This window comes from Sinohyriopsis cumingii, chromosome 1 (assembly GCF_028554795.1).
Source record: "Sinohyriopsis cumingii isolate HCF-2022 chromosome 1, ASM2855479v2, whole genome shotgun sequence".
Lineage (NCBI taxonomy): Eukaryota > Metazoa > Mollusca > Bivalvia > Unionida > Unionidae > Sinohyriopsis > Sinohyriopsis cumingii.
In genome coordinates this window covers 96,649,475-96,673,444 of record NC_142961.1, presented here as the reverse complement: position 1 = coordinate 96,673,444, position 23,970 = coordinate 96,649,475, and the positions used below count along the sequence as shown (strand labels likewise).

Here is a 23,970-nt window from a genome sequence, read left to right as displayed (position 1 = left end):
AAAGCAGGGTCCATACCGTTCGTAGGGCAGGCAAAGCGATGATTTCACTGGATTGGGTGTGTAAAGAACTGTCCTCCAGCGAGCACTGAGACTTGAAATGTATATTGAATTCGGGTAGGCATGTGGCTGTTGTATGCAAAGTTACGGTTTGAGATATAAAAGAGTTCTCCTCTGTTTTATATTGACCATGTTTTACTTTTTAATATCCCGTACTTTCGTTGTAGTCATCTTTCATGGTGGCTACCACTCCCGTTGATTTCTCCGCAGTGTATATTCCCTCCACAGAACGAGACGCTTTAGTCTCAGATGCATGCCTTATGCTGGAATTATACTTCCACATCTGCACACACAAAGGAACCAGTTAAAATAGTTAGCAGAAGAGAGAAAATTTCAAATCCAAGAGACCAACTTAGACGAACTTTGAGAGAATCGGATAGTTTCGTGAGCTCAGTTCCGAGAACAATCAGCCCGACCATGGGAAATCCTCCTGTGGAAGAAAGAGCGGCAAGGGTAAGACAAGAGTAGAGGTGTAACGTCTCTGTTGCAGGATTAGTAATTGCACGCATAGCAAATGATTGCATGCAATTGTTATTATGAACCAGAAGGCCTTCGCGGTAAGCACATTGGTCTTATAATACAGCAGCATGTTGCCGACCCTTCAATTAAGATGTGTATACGCTCTATCAGCGAAAGACATGGTAGAAGCAAAAGCTACTGACTGGGTTGTAGTTTCTATCGTTTTTTTATTAACATAAAGAAAATAATACTAGTGATGGTAATGTTCACACAAACGTCTACAGTTGTATCTTTTTACATTATTGGTGTTTGCCTGTAAAACAGATGACCACTTAACAAGTACTCCGTTATAATGTAGATTTTCGCTTTTTGGAATTTCTTCTAAATGCCATGTTAACAATGTCAGCCTGAAGGATTCAGCACAATCCAATCAATTTTTGAAGACCGAGAACAGAACGTGCATTTGTTGTTTTATAGTAGTAATTTTATTACAAAACATTGTGCAACAATTGGTTGCAAAGTATATCCAACTATACTCGCAGTAGCTATGAAATACCACTGGTGACTTTGTTGTTTATTTGTAATTGTTAAAAGTAACTTAAAGTACTATTTTAAATAAAGCGTATTGTCATGATACCCCAATAGCATCAGATGATCTAAAGCAAAGAAGCGTTATGCAGATCGCGTCGCGGGGATGAGGGACAACATCTCACTGGCAAGCCCGAGTCCACTAGTTGGACTCCTATATGCATTTACATACCCGATATTTCTCAAGACTGTTCTCATTTTCAAATCGAATTACAGAGATAATGAAAGTTTATTGAAGAGAATAGTTGATTTGTATGGTTTGTGACAATTTCAAGCACTCACTTTTTATTTATTACTGAAAATATGCCTATTACAATATTGTCGGATAGTGTTAGTGTATGCATATTGTTTTGTTGCAATTCCTTTTCTGGTTTTGCCTTCTTTCGCCATTATTCCTTTGAAGAATTCTTTGCATACTTTGTTTTCGTTAGAATTTCAAGATGAGTATTTTGTAACTGTATGAGGGTAGTAGGTGAATTAAATGCTGCTCCAAGCCTCTTCCGAATAACATTAATATTCGTTTCTAATGTCAAACAAAATTCTTACTAATCCAATATTTTGGAACATTTTTGTAGACAATAACGCCCTTCCTCAAAAATATTGTCCCGACTGAGACAAGCTATCCACCAGTTACCGGTTTTCTAGTTACGATACGTTGCTTCTCTCTCTCTCTCTCTCTCTCTCTCTCTCTGTAGTTGATTGTTGGTTGGATGGTATTTGATTTGATTATGGAATGTGTGAACATCACTAACTATCTCAAAGATTACTCTTTGCATTAATTTCTTGACTACAATTAGAGCGGAGTAATTCGTTTATAATAGAAGCACTTTCAGCCCATGGCTCATTTCAGAATGTCCATAATCAGTACAAGGAAACTACCGTAGAATGTATCTTTTATTAGATTCCACCGAAAAAAAAATTGTTTCAATATGGTAAAGTAGGGTCTAATCCCGGCTGGTAGAAACAGATGCAAAAGCTAATTTCGGTTGTATATCTGAATATCTTATTGTATGAACGTAATTCATTAGGGTGCGGATCTCAACAGTAGGCTGCTATGTCACTTGTGGATAGGAATGTACATAGTGGCCAATGTCAGTTGCATATTTAAATTGTCTTTCATGCAAACTACGTGCATGTATATTATATGGTAAGGATCTCAATAGTTTCTTTGTTATGACAAAGAGGCAAAAATTGTATGCCTTGTTCCTCTATCTGACATGTACCAATCACAAACACCAATCGTCAGACACTTTAGTCGTTTCATTTGGGATCTATTTTAAATTAATTAATGCAAAACAGCTACCACCTCTAGAGGATGCATTAAAATTCCAAAACGTGTTTTGACGTCACCAGACCACTAACTATCATATCCCAAAGGTTTGAGGTTTTTATCTTGATCGATATAGAAGGCACGAGGTTTATATCTTGAACGATATAGGAGGCATGAGGTTTATATCTTGAACGGCACAGAAGGTATTGAGCAGCATGGCTTACTTAAACAAGCACGTCCTGACGGACATTTCATAAGAAGGGATAATACTTTCTGTAATACATGTAGTTCAGAACCTAGATGTCAGCCAGGTGTAGGACGTAAATGACGTTCCATTTTCACCCACCACTCTCTGCTCAACTCTTCTGTCTCAGATATGTTTGTACAGGTCTCACGGTACTAATGATATGGAAGAACGTGAACCAGTCTAGAAATCGGGATATGGATTTCCTTCAACAGGATTGTTTGATAAAAAAAGTAAGATTTTTTTTTTCAGTATTTTTGAAGGCTTATCCTGGTTGTAACTGAACAGAGATAATGTTTAATTGACGGAATTTAAGTTCTTTAACGGAGGTGAGTTTGTAAAACGCATCACTGAAATTGACATCCGATTCTTTGGTGCAGCATTTAAAACACGGGTTTCAAACACAAGTAGATTTTAACAAAATTCAGCGATACGTATGGTTTGCTCTAACAATAAGCTGTCATCAAGGACATGTCAATACTGAAATATAGTTTTAATCATGAGCATTCAGAATTTTAAAATTATTGACGATAGTTCCATATTTTTACTATGGAAGCTGAATTAGTACCATGAGCTCTCCAGATACCTTGTAATCATGGATCAACTAACTACATGATGAGCACGACGGAATATTTAATTAGAACAATTATTGTACTTTAAAATTACAATTAAATGACAATAAAATGAGTGAAGTTTCATATCTACGCTCAATAAAGTTTATTCTGTGTTGTAACGATATCGCATAAATAAAACAATAGATTTAAACTATCTAGGATATTGAACTGAATTATATTGAATATTGTGCATCAGGTCTCAAAATAATTCCCGGAAAACGAAAATCTTTGTTTTATTGGCCAAATTAACACAATGGTTGTCTTTGCCGCCAAACCTGAAGAAAGTCATTATGACTAAGCACAAAGTAGATAAGATAAATCTTTTACACATTCCGTATGACTATAACCACCACCACCATTATCACTATTACATGAACAAAGGAGAAACCTATGACGACCCGTTTATATGGCCCCTCATTCCGACATTTTATTTCTTTGCTTTCTTGGGGTGGAGGTGGAGGTGCCAAATCATCGACCTTACACTTTTCTATCCGATTACCAAAAATGCTAGAGAGTTAGCACTGCTGCTGGTTTATGGTGCCGCTAAGTCAAGGAAAAGCTATAGGTAATGAAACTTGATGTACGATTGAAGTCTATTAGAAGCTAATTGCTTCGAAATATGGGCTGTTTGCATGATTTGCATTCGATACACGTGATAATGAGTTGGCTCTCAGGCATATTAAAGTACAGTTAATCAGAGGGCACAGGGTGTAGAATAATTAAAATCTCTTCTTGTAGGTACGTTCCGGCCATACTTCGAGTCACTGTTTACAGCCAGGTATCACTAGATGTTCAAATCTTAGATTTTTCCATAACCTTTTAATAAAAAATAAAATAAAATGCGGCATGAACTTTTGTCAAACATAAATTTTTACACGCCTTTCGATAACTTTGTAATCTTGATAGAAAAGGACAAATGACATTCCTCTGGAGACCTGGTGCTGCGGTGGGATTAACGCAATGTTTCAGCACAAGATAGAACATATATGGCTGCCAGTATAACTGGCAGAGGAAGAACTTGGGAAAAACCACCGACCGAAGGGAAGCTACTGCCAGCTTTCTCACATACTCTCGTTGGCCGAACCCGAAACTCAAACCCACGCGGATATAAATGAGATGGCAGTAATCGGTAAAAGCGATCGCTTCAGACTACTTGGCCACCCGGGATTCCTCTTTTGGAGACTATCCCTATCTCATAATCGATGCCCATGACTTATTAATGGAGCTGGAATGATGTCTTAAAATACGAAAAGATGAAAAACTTTGCACTTCGTGTAAGATAGAAAACGCCAAGCTTTTCATTTTATACATCAATATAAAAATATTTCCTGAACTGTGATTTAAATTATAATATGATCTTTTGAAAATAATATGTAATCCTAAGAACGAAGGCACAATCAATTAAGCATGTACATATTTATTGTAGCGCATGCAACAAAACTTGTCATAGATACATTGAAAACAAACTAAGTGTATGATATTATAACATTATTATTATCATTATTAGCATTGTTATTATTATTATTATTTTAACACATATCTGTTTGTGTTCATTTATATGAGTGTTAAGTATATTTAATTTGTATTGTGCGTTGGCTTTTCTCCATGATTATATGTAATGTAAATCTAAATTTTGCTACTGACCATGGTCAGTAATTGAGTTTATGGCTGAGATGAGAAAAATATTGTTATTTTGTAACAACATGTTACATATCTAATATTTCTCTATGACTGTATATTATGTTTTAAGATCATTATTACCGGAGGAAAACATGTCTACCTGTATTTGAGTTTAGGGCATTAGTTTTTCACTTGGAAATTCCTGATTTTCTTTATAGCATAGAATGTTCTAGAAATGCATTTTTACCCTATTCACGGCCTTCATATTGTGACTTAGTCTTTATATAAGGAGAAGCAAACATTTCTATTTTGACACCATTCTTTAGAGAGTCAATTTTAGTTGTGTTTTAGTTAATATTTAGAGGATTTACTTACTTAAATTATTCACTGGAACTCCAAAGAGCTCAATAGTTTCGGACTAAATTACTATTTTAAGGATTATTGTGAATTCATTCAAGGATATTTTGGAGTATATCATTGTAAGACATCAAGACTGTTTGGTACATTAGCACACTGAAGACTACTGGCACACATCAGCATATTCGTTATTGGAGTTCATTCGGCACAACACAACTATATACTTTTGTCCGTGTAATATAATTTTAGGACTGTTTGGGAATTAATTCATGATACTGAAAGTTCCTTTTAAATTTTCACTTTATATTTTAGGGATATTCACATTTCTTGAATTTTACAAAACTTTTTGGTTTTCTCTCTTTTCTATTACTTAGTTTTAAGACCATAGATTCGTAACATGTGGAAGATACAAATTTGTATTTGTATATTTCCATAATAAATAATACTCCTTTCCAAATAGTGTAAACCCACGTCTCTGATCAAACGGAACATTTACCGTTTTGACAATGTATAGAGACGATCCCCAAAGTACTCGAAGTCTCTGCGCAGTTTAAATGCATTAATACAAACTACCAACACTTTGCCTTCCAAATTCATCTATGTGTCTATATTAAAAGACGAGTTTGTATCCGTTGCGGCCTTCTATAGATATCTCATCCATTGTTTTCTTTTTCTTTGAAACTGTACTTATATACACGTTTTATACGGTTAGAAGACACGATTTTATGATTGATCAAATACATATTTATTGATCTAAAAAAAGTTGATAAATAGTCCTACTCGGACACAAAATATTGTGTGATCTTCAAGAGGAGAAAACCTTATATTTTGGTCTCTGCTAGTTTAAATATACTTTATTGTTACAGTATTATGCAATGGGACTGGATACACATTCTAACAACTTAAATTAGAATTCTCCCTACACGATTCAAGTATTGCAACACATTTAAATATGTCAACAGTGTAGCAAGTCTCTTTGTTATGTTATGTCGACCATGCTTAGGAATACAATTAAGTCAGTGTAATTGTTTACGGACTTCTTTTTCTTTGAGCATTGTCGCAATGTCCTTTTTCGTATCTGTCAGCGACGTACGTTAACATTTTGCTTCGATGGAACATTTTGAAAAGTTGGTGGTAGTCATGTAATTTGTGTTGGTGCGTGTGACCAGAAATATAATTAAGCCTATATAACATCAATCGGATATTTGGGTTCTGTTTCTGAATATGAAACTGGTTCTTTTCATTATAATCTCGGTCATCAATACATGCTATCAACAATTATAGGTGAGGCGATTTTCTGGTAAGAGAGACCCAAACTATCACTCAGAAAATCTTGTCAGGGGGACTTCAATAACAAAAAAAAAAAATATGTCCTGAAAAAGATTTGCACAAATTTGTTTGAACAGAATTTGGAAAGTTATTTATACTAATGTGTCAGGGTCTCGTTTTAATAAAATTATTACCATATAATTTTCTTTGCTATCGTTGAACATCATGAAAGAATTGATAAAGTTCGTGTGCATAAACTATAAGTAGATTTTGAGGTGGCACCGCTCATGTTAGTTCGTGAATGTCTTCTTGATTGAAGAACTGGCGGAGTTTTATGATCGTAACTAGCCTAAACGTTTGAAATTTATTTGTCACTAGTTGACTACTTACACTTTCAAACTTTGCATAGTTTTTGTTCTTTCGCAACATGATACGTCTAAGACCATTATTTTAAGCAATTCTTGATGTTAATAGACCCCACATAAGGAACTAAGTGACAATACATTCACAGAGGAGCTACTTATTCATGAACGAGACGTACAGTAGTCAAACAAAAGAGTCAAAAAAGCTTTCCTTACAGCGAGTGCCATACTGTTTGGCAAACGAGGAAGAGAGGGTATATGAGAAACTATCCGGCAGTGACCCACTGTAACTTGGCAGTCTGGTGCATACTGGCAAGGACGTGAACGACGTATGTATTGGTACAGTTTTGAGCATGCAACCGGTTTTCTGGCAAGGACGTGAACGAGGTCTCTACTGGTACTGTTCTGAGCATGTAACCGGTTTTCTGGCAAGGACGTGAACGAGGTATGCATTGGTACGGTTGAGCCTGTAACCAGTTTTCTGGCAAGGGTGTGAACGAAGTATGTATTGGTACAGCTTTGAGCCCGTAACCAAGGACGTGAGCGAGGTATGTATTGGTGCAGTTTTGAGCCTGTAACCAGTTTCTGGCAAGGACGTAAACGAGGTATGTTTTGGTAGAGTCTTGAGCCTGTAACCAGTTTTCTGGGAAGGACGTGAACGAGGTATGTATTGGTACCGTTTTGAGCCTGTAACCAATTTTCTGGCAAAGACGTGAGTGTGGTATGTATTGGTACAGTTTTGAGCCTGTAACCAGTTTCTGACAAGGACGTGAACGAGGTATGTATTGGTAGAGTCTTGGGCCTGTTACCAGTTTTCTGCGAAGGACGTGAGCGAGGTATGTATTGGTACAGTTTTGAGCTTGTAACCAATTTTCTGGCAAAGACGTGAGTGTGGTATGTATTGGTACAGTTTGAGCCTGTAACCAGTTTCTGGCAATGACGTGAACGAGGTATGTATTGGTAGAGTCTTGAACCTGTAACCAGTTTTCTGGGAAGGGCGTGAACGAGGTATGTATTGGTACAGTTTTGAGCAGGTAGCCAATTTTCTGGCAAGGACGTGAACGAAGTATGTATTGGTAAAGTTTTGAGTCTGTAAGCAGTTTTCTGGCAAGAACGTGAGCGACGTATGTATTGGCACAGTTTTGAGCCTGTAACAAGTTTTCTGGCAAGGACGTGAGCGAGGTATGTATTGGTACAGTTTTGAACCTGTAACCAGTTTTCTGGCAAAGACGTGAGTGTGGTATGTGCTGGAACAGTTTTGAGCCTGTAACCAGTTGTCTGGCAAGGACGTGGGCGAGGTATGTATTGGTACAGTTTTGAGCCTGTAACCAGTTTTCTGGCAAGGACGTGAGCGAGGTATGTATTGGTACAGTTTTGAGCATGTAACCGGTTTTCTGGCAAGGACTTGAACGAGGTATGTATTGGTACAGTTGAGCCTGTAACCAGTTTTCTGGCAAGGGTGTGAACGAAGTATGTATTGGTACAGCTTTGAGCCCATAACCAGTCTTCTGGCAAGGACGTGAGTGTGGTATGTATTGGTACAGTTTTGAGCCTGTAACCAGTTTTCTGGCAAGGACGTGAGCGAGGTATGTATTGGTACAGTTTTTAGTCTGTAACCAGTTTGTCACTAGTTGACTACTTGGACTTTCAAAAGTTGCATATTCTTTGTTCTTTCGCAACATGATACGTCTGTGACTATTACTTTTAGCAATTCTTGATGTTAATAGACCCCACATAAGGAACTAAGTGACAATACATTCACAGAGGAGCTACTTATTCATGAACGAGACGTACAGTAGTCGAACAAAAGAGTCAAAAGAGCTTTCATTACAGCGAGTGCCATACTGTTTGGTAAACGAGGAAGAGAGGGTATATGAGAAACTATCCGGCAGTGACCCACTGTAACTTGACAGTCTGGTGCATGCTGGCAAGGACGTGAACAAGGTATATATTGGTACAGTTTTGAGCCTGTAACCAGTTTTCTGGCAAGGACGTGAACGAGGTATGTGTTGGTACAGTTTTGAGCCTGTAACCAGTTTTCTGGCAAGGACGTGAACAATGTATGTATTGGTACAGTTTTGAGCCTGTAACCAGTTTTCTGGCAAGGACGTGAACGAGGTATGCATTGGTACAGTTCTGAGCATGTAACCAGTGTTCTGGCAATGACGTGAACGAGGTATGCATTGGTACAGTTTTGAGCATGTAACCAGTGTTCTGGCAATGACGTGAACGAGGTATGTGTTGGTACAGTTTTGAGCCTGTAACCAGTTTTCTGGCAAGGACGTGAACAATGTATGTATTGGTACAGTTCTGAGCCTGTAACCAGTTTTCTGGCAAGGACGTGAACGAGGTATGCATTGGTACAGTTTTGAGCATGTAACCAGTGTTCTGGCAATGACGTGAACGAGATATGTGTTGCTACAATTCTGAGCCTGTAACAAGTTTTCTGGCAAAGACGTGAGCGAGGTATGTATTGGTACAGTTTTGAGCCTGTAACCAGAGGTGAGAGGTATGTATTGGCACAGTTTTGAGCCTGTAACCAGTTTTCTGGTAAGGACATGAGCGAGGTATGTATTGGTACAGTTTTGAGCCTGTAACCAGTTTTCTTAAACTGCGCATGGGTTATGTCTACATGGGTAAATACTGGATGCACTTCTGTCATTCTTTTCCATAATGTGATATATATTTTCAGATTTACTGGGAACCTCAACAGTAGGTTCTTCTACAGTTCGTTTACGCCTGTCCTCGCACACAAGTAAAACAGTCAATGAAGGAACGTAAGCGGGAAAATCGCCAGGTCTAAAGAGCAAGGAATTTTTGTGATTTCGAATCCGAGATAAACCAACTCAGTCAGGAAATCGAAAGCTAAAAATAGAGAAAACGCCTGCAGAAAATGAAAACTTGTCAAAGCAGGATGTTATTTTGTCCACATTACAGTGGTTACATTCACTTCTTTTATTCAAAGTGTTATGTATATTTAATTTATTTTTTGTGCATGACCTTAGTCTCTGAAAGGGCGTAGAGTAGTTATGGCCGACTTGGCATTTATCATTAGTTTAAAAGCTGTTTACTAATATTTGAGTGCAAGTTCTAGCTTTATTTACAAACTTAAAATGTTCTGGTAATATTATTGCGTCTTAGGTTTTTATATAAAGTTGAGGTAAACAAAATTATTTCATTGCTATCTTAAGATCTGTCTGTGGAATCATTTTCAGTTGTGTTCAGATATAATTTGAGATGAATAATTTATATAATATTATTAATTGGTATTACAATGTGCTCATTGACATTTTGGACAAATACACTACTTTGGATTATTGTGAAATTATTCAAAGACATTCTGGATACATTCTGTGATACATCAAGACTTTTGTACATCAGTTCATTCAAGACTATTGATACACCAGCACATTCAATACTCAAATTCATTCGGAATATAATGCTTTTTGAATTGTGTGTTATGCACATATCTGCACTGTGTTTAACCATAGGCCATGATTGTATATTACAATGATCATTTTTAAACATATTCGATGACTACTTTATTCCATGGTTATACATTATATTTTAAGATAATCCAAGCTAGAACTGTGTAATTTACTTACAATTTAGTTCTAAACCCAGCCTTGATAATGAACCTTTTGACAATTAGAGGTAATTTTCCACTGGTATTGCAACATAAGTCAGGTGGGGAGGTATTGTGACATAGAGTGGTGTGTGTGTTTGTGTGCGTGTGTGATTTGGATTTTTAAGGTAGCTTTAACAAGTTTTTAGTCGTATCGCTACGATATCTGCAGTGTGGCAGTTTATAGTGGTGTCTATCACTGGGGCATCATGCCGCAGTAATTTAGCATCATGTTCCACCAAGTCACATTGTCCTGGCATCCAGGCCGACCAGTCCTAAACAATAACCTCTTAATGCTGAGCGTCAAGCGAGGCAGCTGCTAGTACCATTTTTGTAAGTCTTTGGTATGACCCGGCCGGGGATCGAACCCGTGACCTCCCGCATCCGAGTCAGATGCTCTAACCACTTTGGCAACTGGAGTGGTAATAAAGCCCTTGGGATTAATATTATGAGGAAGTGAACACTCATTCATTTATATATATTCCTATTCTTTTTTCAATTTCAATCTGCAGAAGAATTTACTGTTGTGTTTAGATTTAATTGAGGGAAATTATTTATTTAAATTATTTATTGGAATTACAAAGTGCTCATATGACTATTTGGACTAAACACTATTTAGGAATCATTGTAAATTCACTTAAAATATTCTGGAATATAACATTGTGATACATCAAAACTGTTGTTTCATCGACACATTCATGGTTATTGATACATCAGCATATTGAATCCTGGAAATCATTCGAAACACTATTTTTTGGTCTTTTGATAGAACTTTTAGGACTGTTTGGGATTTCATTCACAATACTGTAATTTCCTCTTAAATTTTATTACTTAGAGAATATAATTATTTGTTGAATTATACTAAACTTGTTGGTTTTGATTTTTTCTGTTACTTAGTTTAACACTATAAAGTCGTAGCATGTGATAAAACATTCAGGATTATCTGAGATTTAATTCACAATACGGTATGTTCCTCTTGAATTCTCACTTCGGACCTCAAACAAATAAAAAAAATCTTAATTTTAGTAAACTTGTTGAGTCGATTCTTTCAGTTACTTATCATATAATCGTAGCAAATTTTATTACAAATATTGATTTTTCAATCGTATACAATTTTAACCAAAACAGTAGATAAACGTCTCAACTGTTGCAGATGTTGTTTATCATGTTGTAGCCAGAAATTGGTAAACTGCTTGTGCTATTCAAATCTACATACTTATAATTTAATAACTGAAACATCATCTTTGTTAATTGCTCATTACACATAAAAATCGTTTAGTTTGGAATCATTTCAGTACGCATAATTATATTTACAACATAATAATAAAATATTAGGAAACTTTGTTATTATTAAAAAAAATATAAGCTCGTATCCTCTTTGAGTATACAGACAATTTCTTTTTATGGAGTTTTCGTTGAATATTACAAAGACTTCTTTGTCTACAATGATATTATTTGCGAAACCATCCAATATTCTATTTTCTCTATTTTCAAGTCTTCTAGCTAACAAATTCCAGACAGGGGACTATGGGGTGAGGGTGGAGGGAACTTCTATTATACTTCTAATTTATTATTAATTTGTTTTTGCTTAATACCCATGGGTCAAAATCTATCGATGAATGTTATCATTTAGAAACCGTGTTTATATATATATATATATATATATATATATATATATATATATATATATATATATATATATATATATATATATATATATTAAACACGGGGCCGAGTATTTAATCTTCTTTCGCCGAAAAGTCACTTGTTCTATTCTAATAAAATAATGTCTACAATGAAACCGATTATTCAGTGGCGGCGGAGGGTACGAGGCACCTGGGGGCAATGTTCTTTAGTGGCCCCATACTTTGCATCCAAAAATAGTTATCTCATTTGTCAACATCACCCCCCCCCCCTTTCCGGCCCATAAATGCTTTGTGAAAAACAGCCTCCATTAAGCTAAGGTAAAGGTGAAACACTACAAAAATTCTAGCTGCAAGAAAAAAATCTCCCGACGGCGATCCATTCTTATGTTGCGTTTCTTGTGGTATTTGATCGTCGACATTTTTATTTAGCTTCAAAAGCATCATATAAAAAAAAAAGAAAGTCAAAGTAACCAGTAAAAGGGAAAAAAATGCTCACTTTGTATGATATATTTCTTACCCGTAATTACCCTCATCTCGCAGATGACTTCCAATCAGCGCCATTCAAGTGAAAATACGCCTGGTTCCCGTCGTTTTAAGCAGATGCCTTTCTATCAGCGCCTTTCAAGTGATAATACGCCTCATATCCGCCCTTTTAAGCAGATAAACTCCAATCAGAGCCTTTCAAGTGATATCAGGCCTGATTCCAGCCCTTTTGAACAGATGACCTCCAATCACCGCTTTTCAAGTTATAATACGCCTGGTTCCCGCCATTTTAAGCAGATGACTTTCAATCAGCGCCTTTCAAGAGATGATATGCCTGGTTCTAACCATTTTAAGCAGATGACCTCCAATCATATCCAGTCAAGTGATAATACGCCTGGTTCCCGCCCTTTTAAGCGGATATCTTCCAATTAGCGCCTTTCAAGGGATAATACGTCTGGTTCCCATTCATTTAAGCAGATGCCCTCCAATCAGCGTCTTTCACGTGATAATACGCCTGGTTCCCACCCTTTTAAGCAGATGACCTCCATTCAGCGCCTTTCAAGAGATAATGCGCCCAATTCCTGCCCCTTTAAATAGATGACGTCAAGTGAGCGCCCTTCAAGAGATAATACTCTTGATTCCCGCCTTTTTCAGTAGATGACCTCCAATCGGTACCTTTTAATTGATAATACACCTGGTTCCCGCCCTTTTAAACATATTACCTCCAATCAGCGTCATTTAATTGATAATTCGCCTCGTTCCTGCCCATTTAAACAGACGACCACCAGTCAGAGCCTTTCAAGTGATAATACGCCTGGTTTCTGTCCTTTTAAGCAGATGGCCTCCAATCAGTACCCTTGTTTTGTTTGTTTTTTTTTTTTGGTTATATGCGATTTTGGTGAGTTACGACTTGCAAGTAACTGGCTGACTGCAAAAATAAATCTGTAATATTCATTTTGCCTTTTAAAAAGAGAGAATTTATAAAATGAAAACTGAGTACTCAAAAATGAGATGCTTTATGAATGCGGGTTTGTTTCTTTACATTAGCTCCCTCTCTCTTTGATTTCGTGTGTGCAATGAAAATTGGTGCTTACCCGCAGCGCAAGACAAGGCTAGAATAGCTCCTACTATCCTGTCATGAAACCGCTCGAGCTGCTTTACGCATGCGTAACAAATGATTACCAGCTCTAGAAGGAAAAGACACGCTAACGATATCGACATCATGGCACTTGTTCCTTGGCTCCAGTGACTACCTGAAAATAAATTATTATTATTAATGTTATTACTATTATGTTTATTGTAATCATTAGGCCACCGGAGCGGTCATTTCTAGTAGTAGTAGAAGTGTCAGGTTATTATTATTATTATTATTATTATCATTATTACCGCAAAGAAGCGCCAAGATGTTGTGATTACAAAGTACAGTTTGTATGTAATGTCTTTGAACTTCTACTGCGTCGTTATAGAACAACAAATGATACTCGAGTCAAGGCTTGTCCTATGGATGTAGATTGTGCCACTGCTTTTGGAATTTTTATAAAGCTTTGACGGGTGGAGAGAAGAGGATGGGTGATTTTATATACATTTGAAATAAATTCTTAGGTGTAAGTCTCAGGTGAGAATTGTCATATGTGATCAGTAACCCACGTGTCAACACATTATATATCTTAGAGTTTTTCATTTTTCCCCCAAGAACTAGACCTTAGGTCATGACATAAAAATAACTGAGATCGCAGCAATACGTGTAATTAGTGGACACGAAAAGGCAACTTCATACATGCAACTCGCATTGCCCTAGGGATCCATTTATACCTTTTGGGACTCAGACCCACGGTTGAAACTTAAAAACTGTTGAGATCCACGCTCTGTAACAATATATACACTTATTGGGCATGAAAGTACAAATTTATACATACATTGGATCCCTGATCAGTCTATGTTATCAGCAGGTGTCAAGACCAGTTGAAAATACTGAAGAGGTTTGGGCGGGATTCCGCAAGGTGTATTACGCAATAGACATGTTCTAACTTCGGGCAATGGCTCACTAATCCTCAAGAAAGGAGGTCGTCTATACTGTCTAATTACATAAATGTACTCTATAAATCATAGAAAATTTTGCCCTAGAAAAAAGAATTGGAGGACAGTTGTGAAAAATTCATTATAAATGTATCAAAACGTACGCTGATGCATGCACACGAAAGGGTAATATTGTTTGTTTTTCCTTTTATAATACTGGTACCAGATATGGTTTTATATTGTACGCTATATTATTTAACTTGTTCATCTATGATTTAGCTTTATACCTTAAAAATAAAGTTTGTAATGGGATTTATAACATACAAGATATCTCAGTCATTTCCTCGGTCCGGGAGCCCTCATTTAGAGAATAACTCTCTGGTCCCAAGCACGAATGAAGGAGGCCGGTTAGGTTTGGGGCAAGCGACCGTGTCCCGTAAAAACTACCCAGCTATGGTGGCGCTCTACAGTTTAGTATTTAGAATTTTAAAGAAAAATAATTTCCCCGGCATTCTCCACTAGTTATACTGGCTATTTAAAAAAGACCTTGTATATCTTAGGTATAGTTCAAAGAACCTTTAATTCCTTTTATGTTGGTGTATGATTGATGGGTGTAAAATGGGTTATAGAGTATACAGCTTGGCCTTACTTCAGATGTGCACCTTTCAAAAAGTGCTAGCTCCATTTGGTAATTTTCACTTTCTGAACTTCAGAGGTAAATTGTTTAAAAAAAGAGCCGATAACTTTTTTTTATTATATATTTTATATATTTGTTAAATCATTCATTACACTTTCAGAAGCTGGTATTGTCTAGTCTGGCAAAATTCATTTTCCCTATTTTAATAGCTGCTACGAATAGTGTACTTTAGACCAATTCAGGCTGAAATTTTAGCACAAGGGAGCAGTCGTTTTATATAGCAGTGTGCTTAGATCATGTACAATTTCCAAAAGAACAATATACAAAGAAATGTCAGCCACATTAAATTAAAGTAGCATAGAGGTATGCCAACATTCTCTTTTCTTTGTGCGTATTTTAAATGCAAACAACTTCACCTTACATACGTCACTCTCTCAAAAGTACTTTATAACTGGTATAAGTATGGAAACTACGACGAGTGAAAATACTACTTCCGGTGATAGGAGTGAGGTAAGCCTAGATACTGGACTAATAACGGATAAGGACCAAAACACAAAAGGAAGGTGAGTGGTCTGACATAGTTAACCATCAACAGACAGGCTGTGGACCGGCAACAGTTGCGCTTTCTCGCTTTACATTACGTAATATTCAAAGCAAGTCGGGTACCTTCTACATCAGAAAAGCTTTCAAATTATTGGATATAATAATAGCATTTTATTATACGCCAATGAGGTTTGGGGTTATGAATATTCTAATGTACTTGAAAAGTACGTGTTCTAAATTTTGTACTAAATACCTAACTATACCGAGGCTACATGTTTTATTTTTACTCCAGGGTGTTTGTGTTCGATTGCCACCCTGTTTTACCTATTAATGTTCAAGTACTAATTACTAAATTAGGTTACTTAGTACCGTATATCACATATATTCCAGGCAATGCTACGCCGTGCTAAAAAAAATAGATAACGTCTGGCAAAGTGAAAGGGTAACACAATCGGGGTAAAGGATTTACTCTTGGTGTACGGACTTGGGCCTGTCTGGCTCATGTTGGATGTCAAAGAAAACAAAATATATTTCAAGCATTGGCTTCGAAACAAATTGATTTAGGAAAAACGTTTAGGTGCGAGTAATTCACACAAAACATATCACAACAATACCTTTTTTGGATAAACTTAGCATTTAAAACTATCCGTTCATTGATTCACGAAATAATTCCCCAAGAGATTTTGTCAAACTCCGATGTTCTGTTCACGATATTGCTATTGAGTGGAAGACATATCGGCTTTCCATCCAACCATTATACACGTACAGTTTGTAATGAAGCAAAAAAGGGATAGTTTTCAATTGTATTTTACATTGACCTTTCTACCGATATCATTAATATGTAAATCCAGGGACTTTCACCAAGAAAAATCAATGCATCGAAACGTTTGATCCCTTGATGAGGTCCTGAGAACCAGTATCAATCTCAAACTTACACCAAATGTCTTTCTCGCGGTCAGAAGAGGATATCATGTAATAGAAACTTAAATCACTGAGATATTCTGCATGGTTTATCAATATTTGTTTCCTTCCTGTAATATACTACTCTGTCACTGCATACTTAAGTTTGGATTTATTTTACGATTGTCGCTGCATTCTGTTGAATTACCCGTAAAAATGTTATCATTTGCATTATGGGTTGATGGACTATATTACTGATAAACTTGTGTCTGTTTTACACAATCAGCTGAAGCAGCCAGTAGATAAACTGAATCCTACTTTGGTTGTAATATTGGGGGCAATCATTTAAAACAACTAGTATTCAAACTGAAGCTTTCTTTGGTTGTAATATTGGGGGCAATCATCTGAAACAACTGGTATTCAAACTGAAGCTTTGGTTGTAATATTGGGGGCAATCATCTGAAACAACTAGTATTTAAAATGAAGCTTAATTTGGTTGTAATATTGGTGGCAATCATCTGAAATAACTAGTATTCAAACTGAAGCTTACGGATTGAGTTCATTCACCATTCCAAAAACGTGTTATAAAATTCAGTCACAACACGGAGTCAGTCGTCCAATCCGAACAGAGCAGTCTGTGACGTCACATTCCCTATATAGAGGCGCTAGCGACTGTGCGCAGCCAATCCATACGACACAGTTTTCAAACATAACGGAAACAAAGAAGACGATGAATTGGGGTGCACCGGCTGTGGAGACCAAAAGAGATGGAATAGGATCGACTACCCAAGTCAACACAGACCTACTTCCAGAAGAGGTTAATTATAATTGGGATTTTGCCGATTTTCTTTCGCTAGAATTTGTTCCGGAACCAGTACCTTCGCCACCTTCTCCTTCTTTACCACACGTGGACAATTTTAAACAGAGACAGAAAAAAGAATTGGAGAAATTTTTACAGCAGTAAAAGGAAGCAGAACAAGCTTTTCTCCTTCAGCAACAACAGCAACAAGAAGAGGCAAGAAGGAAACGACATGAAGAAAAAGCAGCTAAGAAACAAGGTAGTGAAAGTCAAACCGTCACGGTAGTTTTAGACATTTTAGCTGAGTTGAGAAGTCTGAAACAAATATCAGACTTCTTTATTACGACCGAAGAGAAAAAAACCTTCCCGAGCTAAACAACCCAACCCTGTGACTACGCCTGCCGTACCACCCTTAGTGATTTCTACCAAATCATCATCGACAGGAGGCAGTTCAGAAGTAGGCCTTGGCCGTGGCAAAGGCTGAAGGCAGTTAAAGTTGATTGGTTCCCCATTCCTAAGTTTGTTGTTTAAACAAACAAATACCCAAAGGCCATTTTTAGGGCCACCAATTTCTCTCGAAAAGAGATAATATTTCAATTGCCAACATCAAATGAAACTATAAAAAATACTTTTAAACCCATCATGTACGTGTGTGAGTGCGTGAATATAGGTTCTTATTCTAAAAATCAAAACCAAGAGGTACTTACGCTTTATACTTGGTCTATTCAGTTACATATTTTACAATCCAATTCACAACATAACACTTTAATAAGTTCTTAGGCTTCTTCTGTGTCTGTCTTCACTCTCTCTGTTTTTTGAATTTATTCACTTTCACAGTTTTTTCCTCCACTTCTTCCTCACTTTCTTCCCTTCTTTTTTTCTTCTCATGTTTCTCTTTCTTCACGTGTCTGGGTTCTTACTTGGGGAGGCTAACTCTTCTTCCTCTCCATAGTCCCTCTCTTCTTCTTCTTCTTGCTCCTGTTGCTTCTTAGGGCAATCTGAAGACCAATGTCCTTTTCCTTGACAATGATAACAGGTATCTTGACTTTTGTCTCTTCTAACCCCTGTTTTGCTTTTTTGACGGTCTGGACACTCTGAAGATCAATGCCCTTTCTTCTTGCAGATATAGCAAGTATCTTGACTTTTATCTCGAAAGGAGGGAGTCCGTCGGTTTGTCTGAAGAAAATTTTCTGATGACACCTCGCAAAGCTCTGATCAAAAGTTCGATCTGTGTAGGCTCTTCCATCGTTCTGCTCGGTTTGAGAGTGAAATGAATACTGAGAGGCAAAACAAATACCCTTTGTATATAGGCTGGTCTGCCATGGATATAAAGTGGTCCATGGTGTTTAAAATATAGTCATTTGACTTTTCGCAGGCAAGATGAAACGATCGCATCAATTCGTGAAGAAAGAAGAAGAAAGTAAGAGGTAGAAACGGGATTTATCGCCTCGTACAGTAGCTGAAGTCTTGGCACAAATTCATGCCAGTGATTTTAAAGATGACTTGAGTGAACCAGAATCCAGTCACAGAGAGTCTTCACCTAATCAAAGTTCACCAGTAAACCCTGAAAATTACTATCACATTCGAGAGACAGCAAAGCGCTCCTCTAGAAAATTTAGAACCACGGCTTACACCTACAAGGTGAAGTTTAAAAATTTCAAGTCCGACGTACCACTGGATAAAGCAGAGGGTTTCGTCACCGAGGTGTGTGATTCTTTGTTAACCACACTGAAACACCAATGTCAAGCCAAAGAAGACGATCGCTTGATACTTTCCATTCATCACGACAGCTTTAAGTCCTCCGTTTGGATCGAGTTTATCAACCCAGCAGAACTGACACCTTCCAAAGTCATGGACAAGATACAACACGTGCAACAATCCAACGACCAATTTAGCATCACCGATGGAAAAGCGACACTGTTCATGACTCGCGTATCTCTCCCCAAGGGGACCGGACAACGCAGAAAGGTGTTATTGGTGGACGACCATCGCAGCATTAAGCGTAGCCTCCTCCAAATTAACAACTCTCAAGACCAGATGTGTTTAGCACATTCCATCGTGGAGGGACGAACGTATGCCGACAAGAACGACACGGCAGAATGGAAAAGGGTCTGGAAGAACATTGGAAAATCGGACCGAGCAAAACGACGTAGTGAAGCAGAACTCCTGTTACAACAAGCTGGTCTGTCCAAAGACACACCTTGTGGCATTCCTGAAATGCAAAAACTGCAAGATGTGCTAACTCCACGCTACACCTTGAAAGTGCACCTTCAAGAAGTGCGCGGGTCACTGTTGTTTCGAGGCAAAAATTTTAAGGATGGAAAAAACATTCACGTTTATCATCACGATGAACATTTCGATGTCATTACCAGTATCACCGCATTCTTGGGATACAGTTATTACTGTGAGAAATGTGACTATGGCTATAACAATCGAAAGCAACACAAGCATTGTGGTTCGAAATGCTCAGGATGTTTGGCCTCTCAACCCTGTCTGGACAAAGGACAGGAACGAATGGACTGCCCTGCTTGTCGGCGCACTTTTGTCAGCCCTGACTGTTACCAACAACATATAAAGACACAAGGTTCACAGCAGAAATGTGCTTGTCAACTTCTGAGATTGTGTTCTACGTGTAGACAAGGCATACTTACCAATAATACCAAGACACACGTATGTTCAGGAAAGAAACGATGTCACATTTGTCACCAAATCGTGGACTTGGAACACCAATGATACATTCAAAAATACCAACCCCAACAGGAAGATGATGACCACAAGAAGAAAGGCAATTTCATCTTTTCTGATTTCGAATGCATGCAAGAGATTAGCATTCACATTCCTAATTTCTGCGTGGCTCACCGAGCGTGCGAAAAGTGTATCCAAGAACCTATCTTTAGTCATTGCCCTCAATGCAGCAAGATTCCTAGAGGACGTGAAAAAATCTTTCAGAGACCGAGCACGTTGGCCAATTTTGCCCGATGGATCTTAGACCAAATCGACGAGACGTGGAGCCAAGAGGACATCGAACGTTATGGAGATTCTCATCGCCATGCCACAGTCATGGCTCGCAATTTCTCTGGATACGATGGACAGTTTCTTCTCAGACACTATACGGAACATGGTACCGAACGTCCTAAAGTGACTTTGAACGGAGCCAAAATCATTTCCATGCAAGTGGGACAAGTACAGCTTAAAGATTCGATGAGCTATTTGGCCATGCCTTTGAGTCGAATGCCTAGAACGTTTGGAATGACAGAAATGGCCAAAAGTTATTTTCCTCACTTTTTCAATACCGAAGCCAATCAACATGCCGTTCTACCCCATTTGCCTGAGGATCACGATTACGACCCCGACAACATGCGTACTGAACAGCGATAAGCTTTCTACGCTTGGTAACAGGCTCACGCCTCAGACCCTTTCGACTGTCAGGAAGAAATGTTAAAGTATTGTCGTTCCGACGTGGGCATTTTACGGCGTTGCTGTGGAAAATTTCGAGAACTGTTCATGGAACACGGATGGGTCGATCCTTTGAAAGAAGCCTGCACCATTGCCAAAGCATGTTTCTTTGTGTACCGTCAACGATTCATGCCCCAAAACACCACGGCTGTCATCAGCCCTCAAACGACCAACTTTGTCAAACGTCAATACTCGGTCAAAGCCCTACGCTGGTTACATTACTTGTGCAACAAGGAATACAAATGGATTCAGCACGCCTGCAACGGAGGAGACGAAAAGACCATCGGAACGTTTTTGGTTGATGGCTGGGACTTAGAAAACCCCAAGATCGTGTACGAGTTTAACGGTTGCTTATTTCACGGATGTCCCGTCTGTTCCCCTGAACGTGGCACTAAAAATCAGTTTTTACAACGAACCATGGAAGACGTGTACCAGGCCACTTGTCAGCGACCCTTAAGGTTAGAACAGCAAGGATACCAAGTGGTGGAAATGTGGGATCACGAGTACGATCACCGTTTGAAAACTGATCCCGAGTTTAAACGCATCGTAGAAAGTTACAAGTTGATGGACTCCATGAAACCGAGGGATAGTTTGTACGGAGGACGGACAAATGCCATCTGTTTGCTGTACCACGCTAATGAAGAGAAAGGAGAAGAAATCAAATACTTGGACATGTGTTCACTGTAGCCTTACGTGTGCAAATATTGTCGCTTTCCTACTGGGCACCAGCAATTGCTAACGGAACACATCGACCTGGACCACATTCGACAATACGAAGGCTTGATCAAGTGCAAAGTTTTGCCTCCCACGGACTTGTACCATCCCGTGTTACCCCACCATTGCCAAGGAAAACTAATGTTTCCCTTGTTCCGTACTTGTGCCTAAACGTGTAACCAAGATCAACCTTGTCAGCACACCCAGGAAGAACGCGTCTTGACGGGAACGTGGGTCAGCGTGGAACTGTTAAAGCTCTGGACATGGGATACCAACTGTTAGAAGTGTACGAAATTTACCGCTTTCCCAAGACACAGAAATACCACAAGGACGACCAAAATCAGAAAGGCATTTTCGCAGACTACGTGGATGCCTTTTTGAAACTGAAACAGGAAGTCAGCGGCTATCCTTCTTGGTGTCACACTCCCGAAGACCAAAAGACATTCAAAGACAAATACTGGGAACAAGATGTCATCACTTTAGACCGCATCGAGGAAAACGAAGGCAGGCGATCGTTTGCTAAAGTGGAGCAAAATGGCACAACGGCCGTGTTTACCCAAGACGGAATATTTGACAGAACCTTCCCGCTACTTCCAATTGGATTACCTACTTCGAATGTTTTAGTTAGAACAGGATTTGTTTACTTGGGACCTGAGACTGGAATGGGATACGAAGTACAGTGTTTCAGCTGTGGTCTGAAGTTACGAATGGATCTATGTATCTATAAAGATTCAGCTATTCTGGAACATACTCGATGGTCTCCGTACTGTCCTTACCTTTCTACGGCCTTTCCACCCATTACACTACGGTACAATTATGACGGTACCTTAGGGAAGGTAGTACCGTTGTCCAGGAAGAAGAAAAGGAAGACTTCCAAAACTAGACATAAAAAAGGAACGATGTACAAGCTTGAGGCTTCATTGCGAATAGTATAAAAAGGGACAATATGCAAGATCGATAGTTCATTGTGACTACCAAGACAAAGCGAACAAAATGAATACCTTCAGAGAAACACAAAACAAGTTCAGTCAGGCACAATTCAAGTTCGGTGATTCTCAAGTGCAGTGCGATGCTGTGCCTTGCGATGAGAGCGATGCCGTACGCTGTGACCTCGGCGATGCAGTAAAGCATGATGGGAACTTTGTTCTCACTACTACTACTACCACTACACCTATCATGGAAAGTGATGATGTGCGTGTCAAACCTGACGGTTGCGAAAGCGATACCACTCGTCATCGTGGACTCTTTACTGGTTTTCATTGTGAATGTCAACCTTCACGTCTACCACCCTACGGATGTCATCCAGCCCTGAGCAAACTGCCATCGATGTCACCCTACCCTCAAGGAAACGAACCTGTGAACAACGAATATTCGTTCCCTGTGCGTTTGCCTGAATACTGCAACTCTGAAAATCGTTTTCAATCGTTCAAAGGAAAATGGCCTAAATATCTGGGAGGACCGACCCCTGAAGAATTAGCCAGAGCCGGATTTTTCTACTTGGGCGAAGGGGATAAAGTCAAGTGCTTCAGTTGCGGTGTGTCATTTCACCAGTGGGAACAACACGATTCAGTCTACCTGGAATATACTCGATGGCCCCCGAATTGTCACTATTTACCTTTAGTGGGACGATATCAATAATCCTTGAATGGGCACTTTACAAGAGAACATTCGTGGTTTGCCTGTGGAGTTGAGAGAAGCATTTACCGAGAACTGGTCAAAATACAAGTCAAACGTAAAAAAAACAATTGCATCCGATAACATCACCTATGTTTAAACCACTGGTACCTGAATGCTATAAGAGGACTGATTCATGAGAAAGTGTTCCAGTGGTCAGATCTTGTTAAACACTTCAAGCCCGAGAAGGATCGGTATGTGCGAGATACACCTACTGCAACGAATTCCAGAAGAAGAGTTGGAGGATTACCAAAATCTTTTACGCAAAATCAGCTTAGTGGAAGAGGAAACTTCTGAGCGAACTCTGAACTGTAGGTTAGTGCCTGGAGCATTTAGACTCCCTACTGGAGAACGATTATCTCTGGACGGAAAGTACATTTATTGCGTCAGAAAAAAGAGGGTATAAAAACAGGCTGCCATGCCACGGCTTTTATCAAAGTGACTGAACAGATTCCGCGGAAGGAAATCAATGACACTATTCAAACAGTGGATGATTACCAACACTTATTACGACAACTGTATCCGTTGAATTGGGGTCGACGTGTGGTGTGTCTTAGTGACTTGTTTTCTGGGATTTCGTTTACCAGCCGATTCCTTGTGGACTCTTTACCAACAGTACTTACCACCCAATCAAACA

The 23,970-nt window shown here is 38.6% G+C and overlaps 1 protein-coding gene across 3 annotated transcripts in view; it reads right to left on the bottom strand.

The window, feature by feature from the left end:
* The window catches only part of LOC149807391 (uncharacterized), a 63,941-nt gene that overhangs the window by 7,121 nt on the left and 32,850 nt on the right, over positions 1–23,970 (bottom strand). For all 3 annotated transcript variants that reach the window (XM_089966184.1, XM_089966196.1, XM_089966189.1), the window contains one exon: positions 13,689–13,847. In XM_089966184.1, coding sequence (XP_089822310.1) covers positions 13,689–13,847 — 159 coding nt within the window. The remainder of the gene's footprint in view (positions 1–13,688; positions 13,848–23,970) is intronic.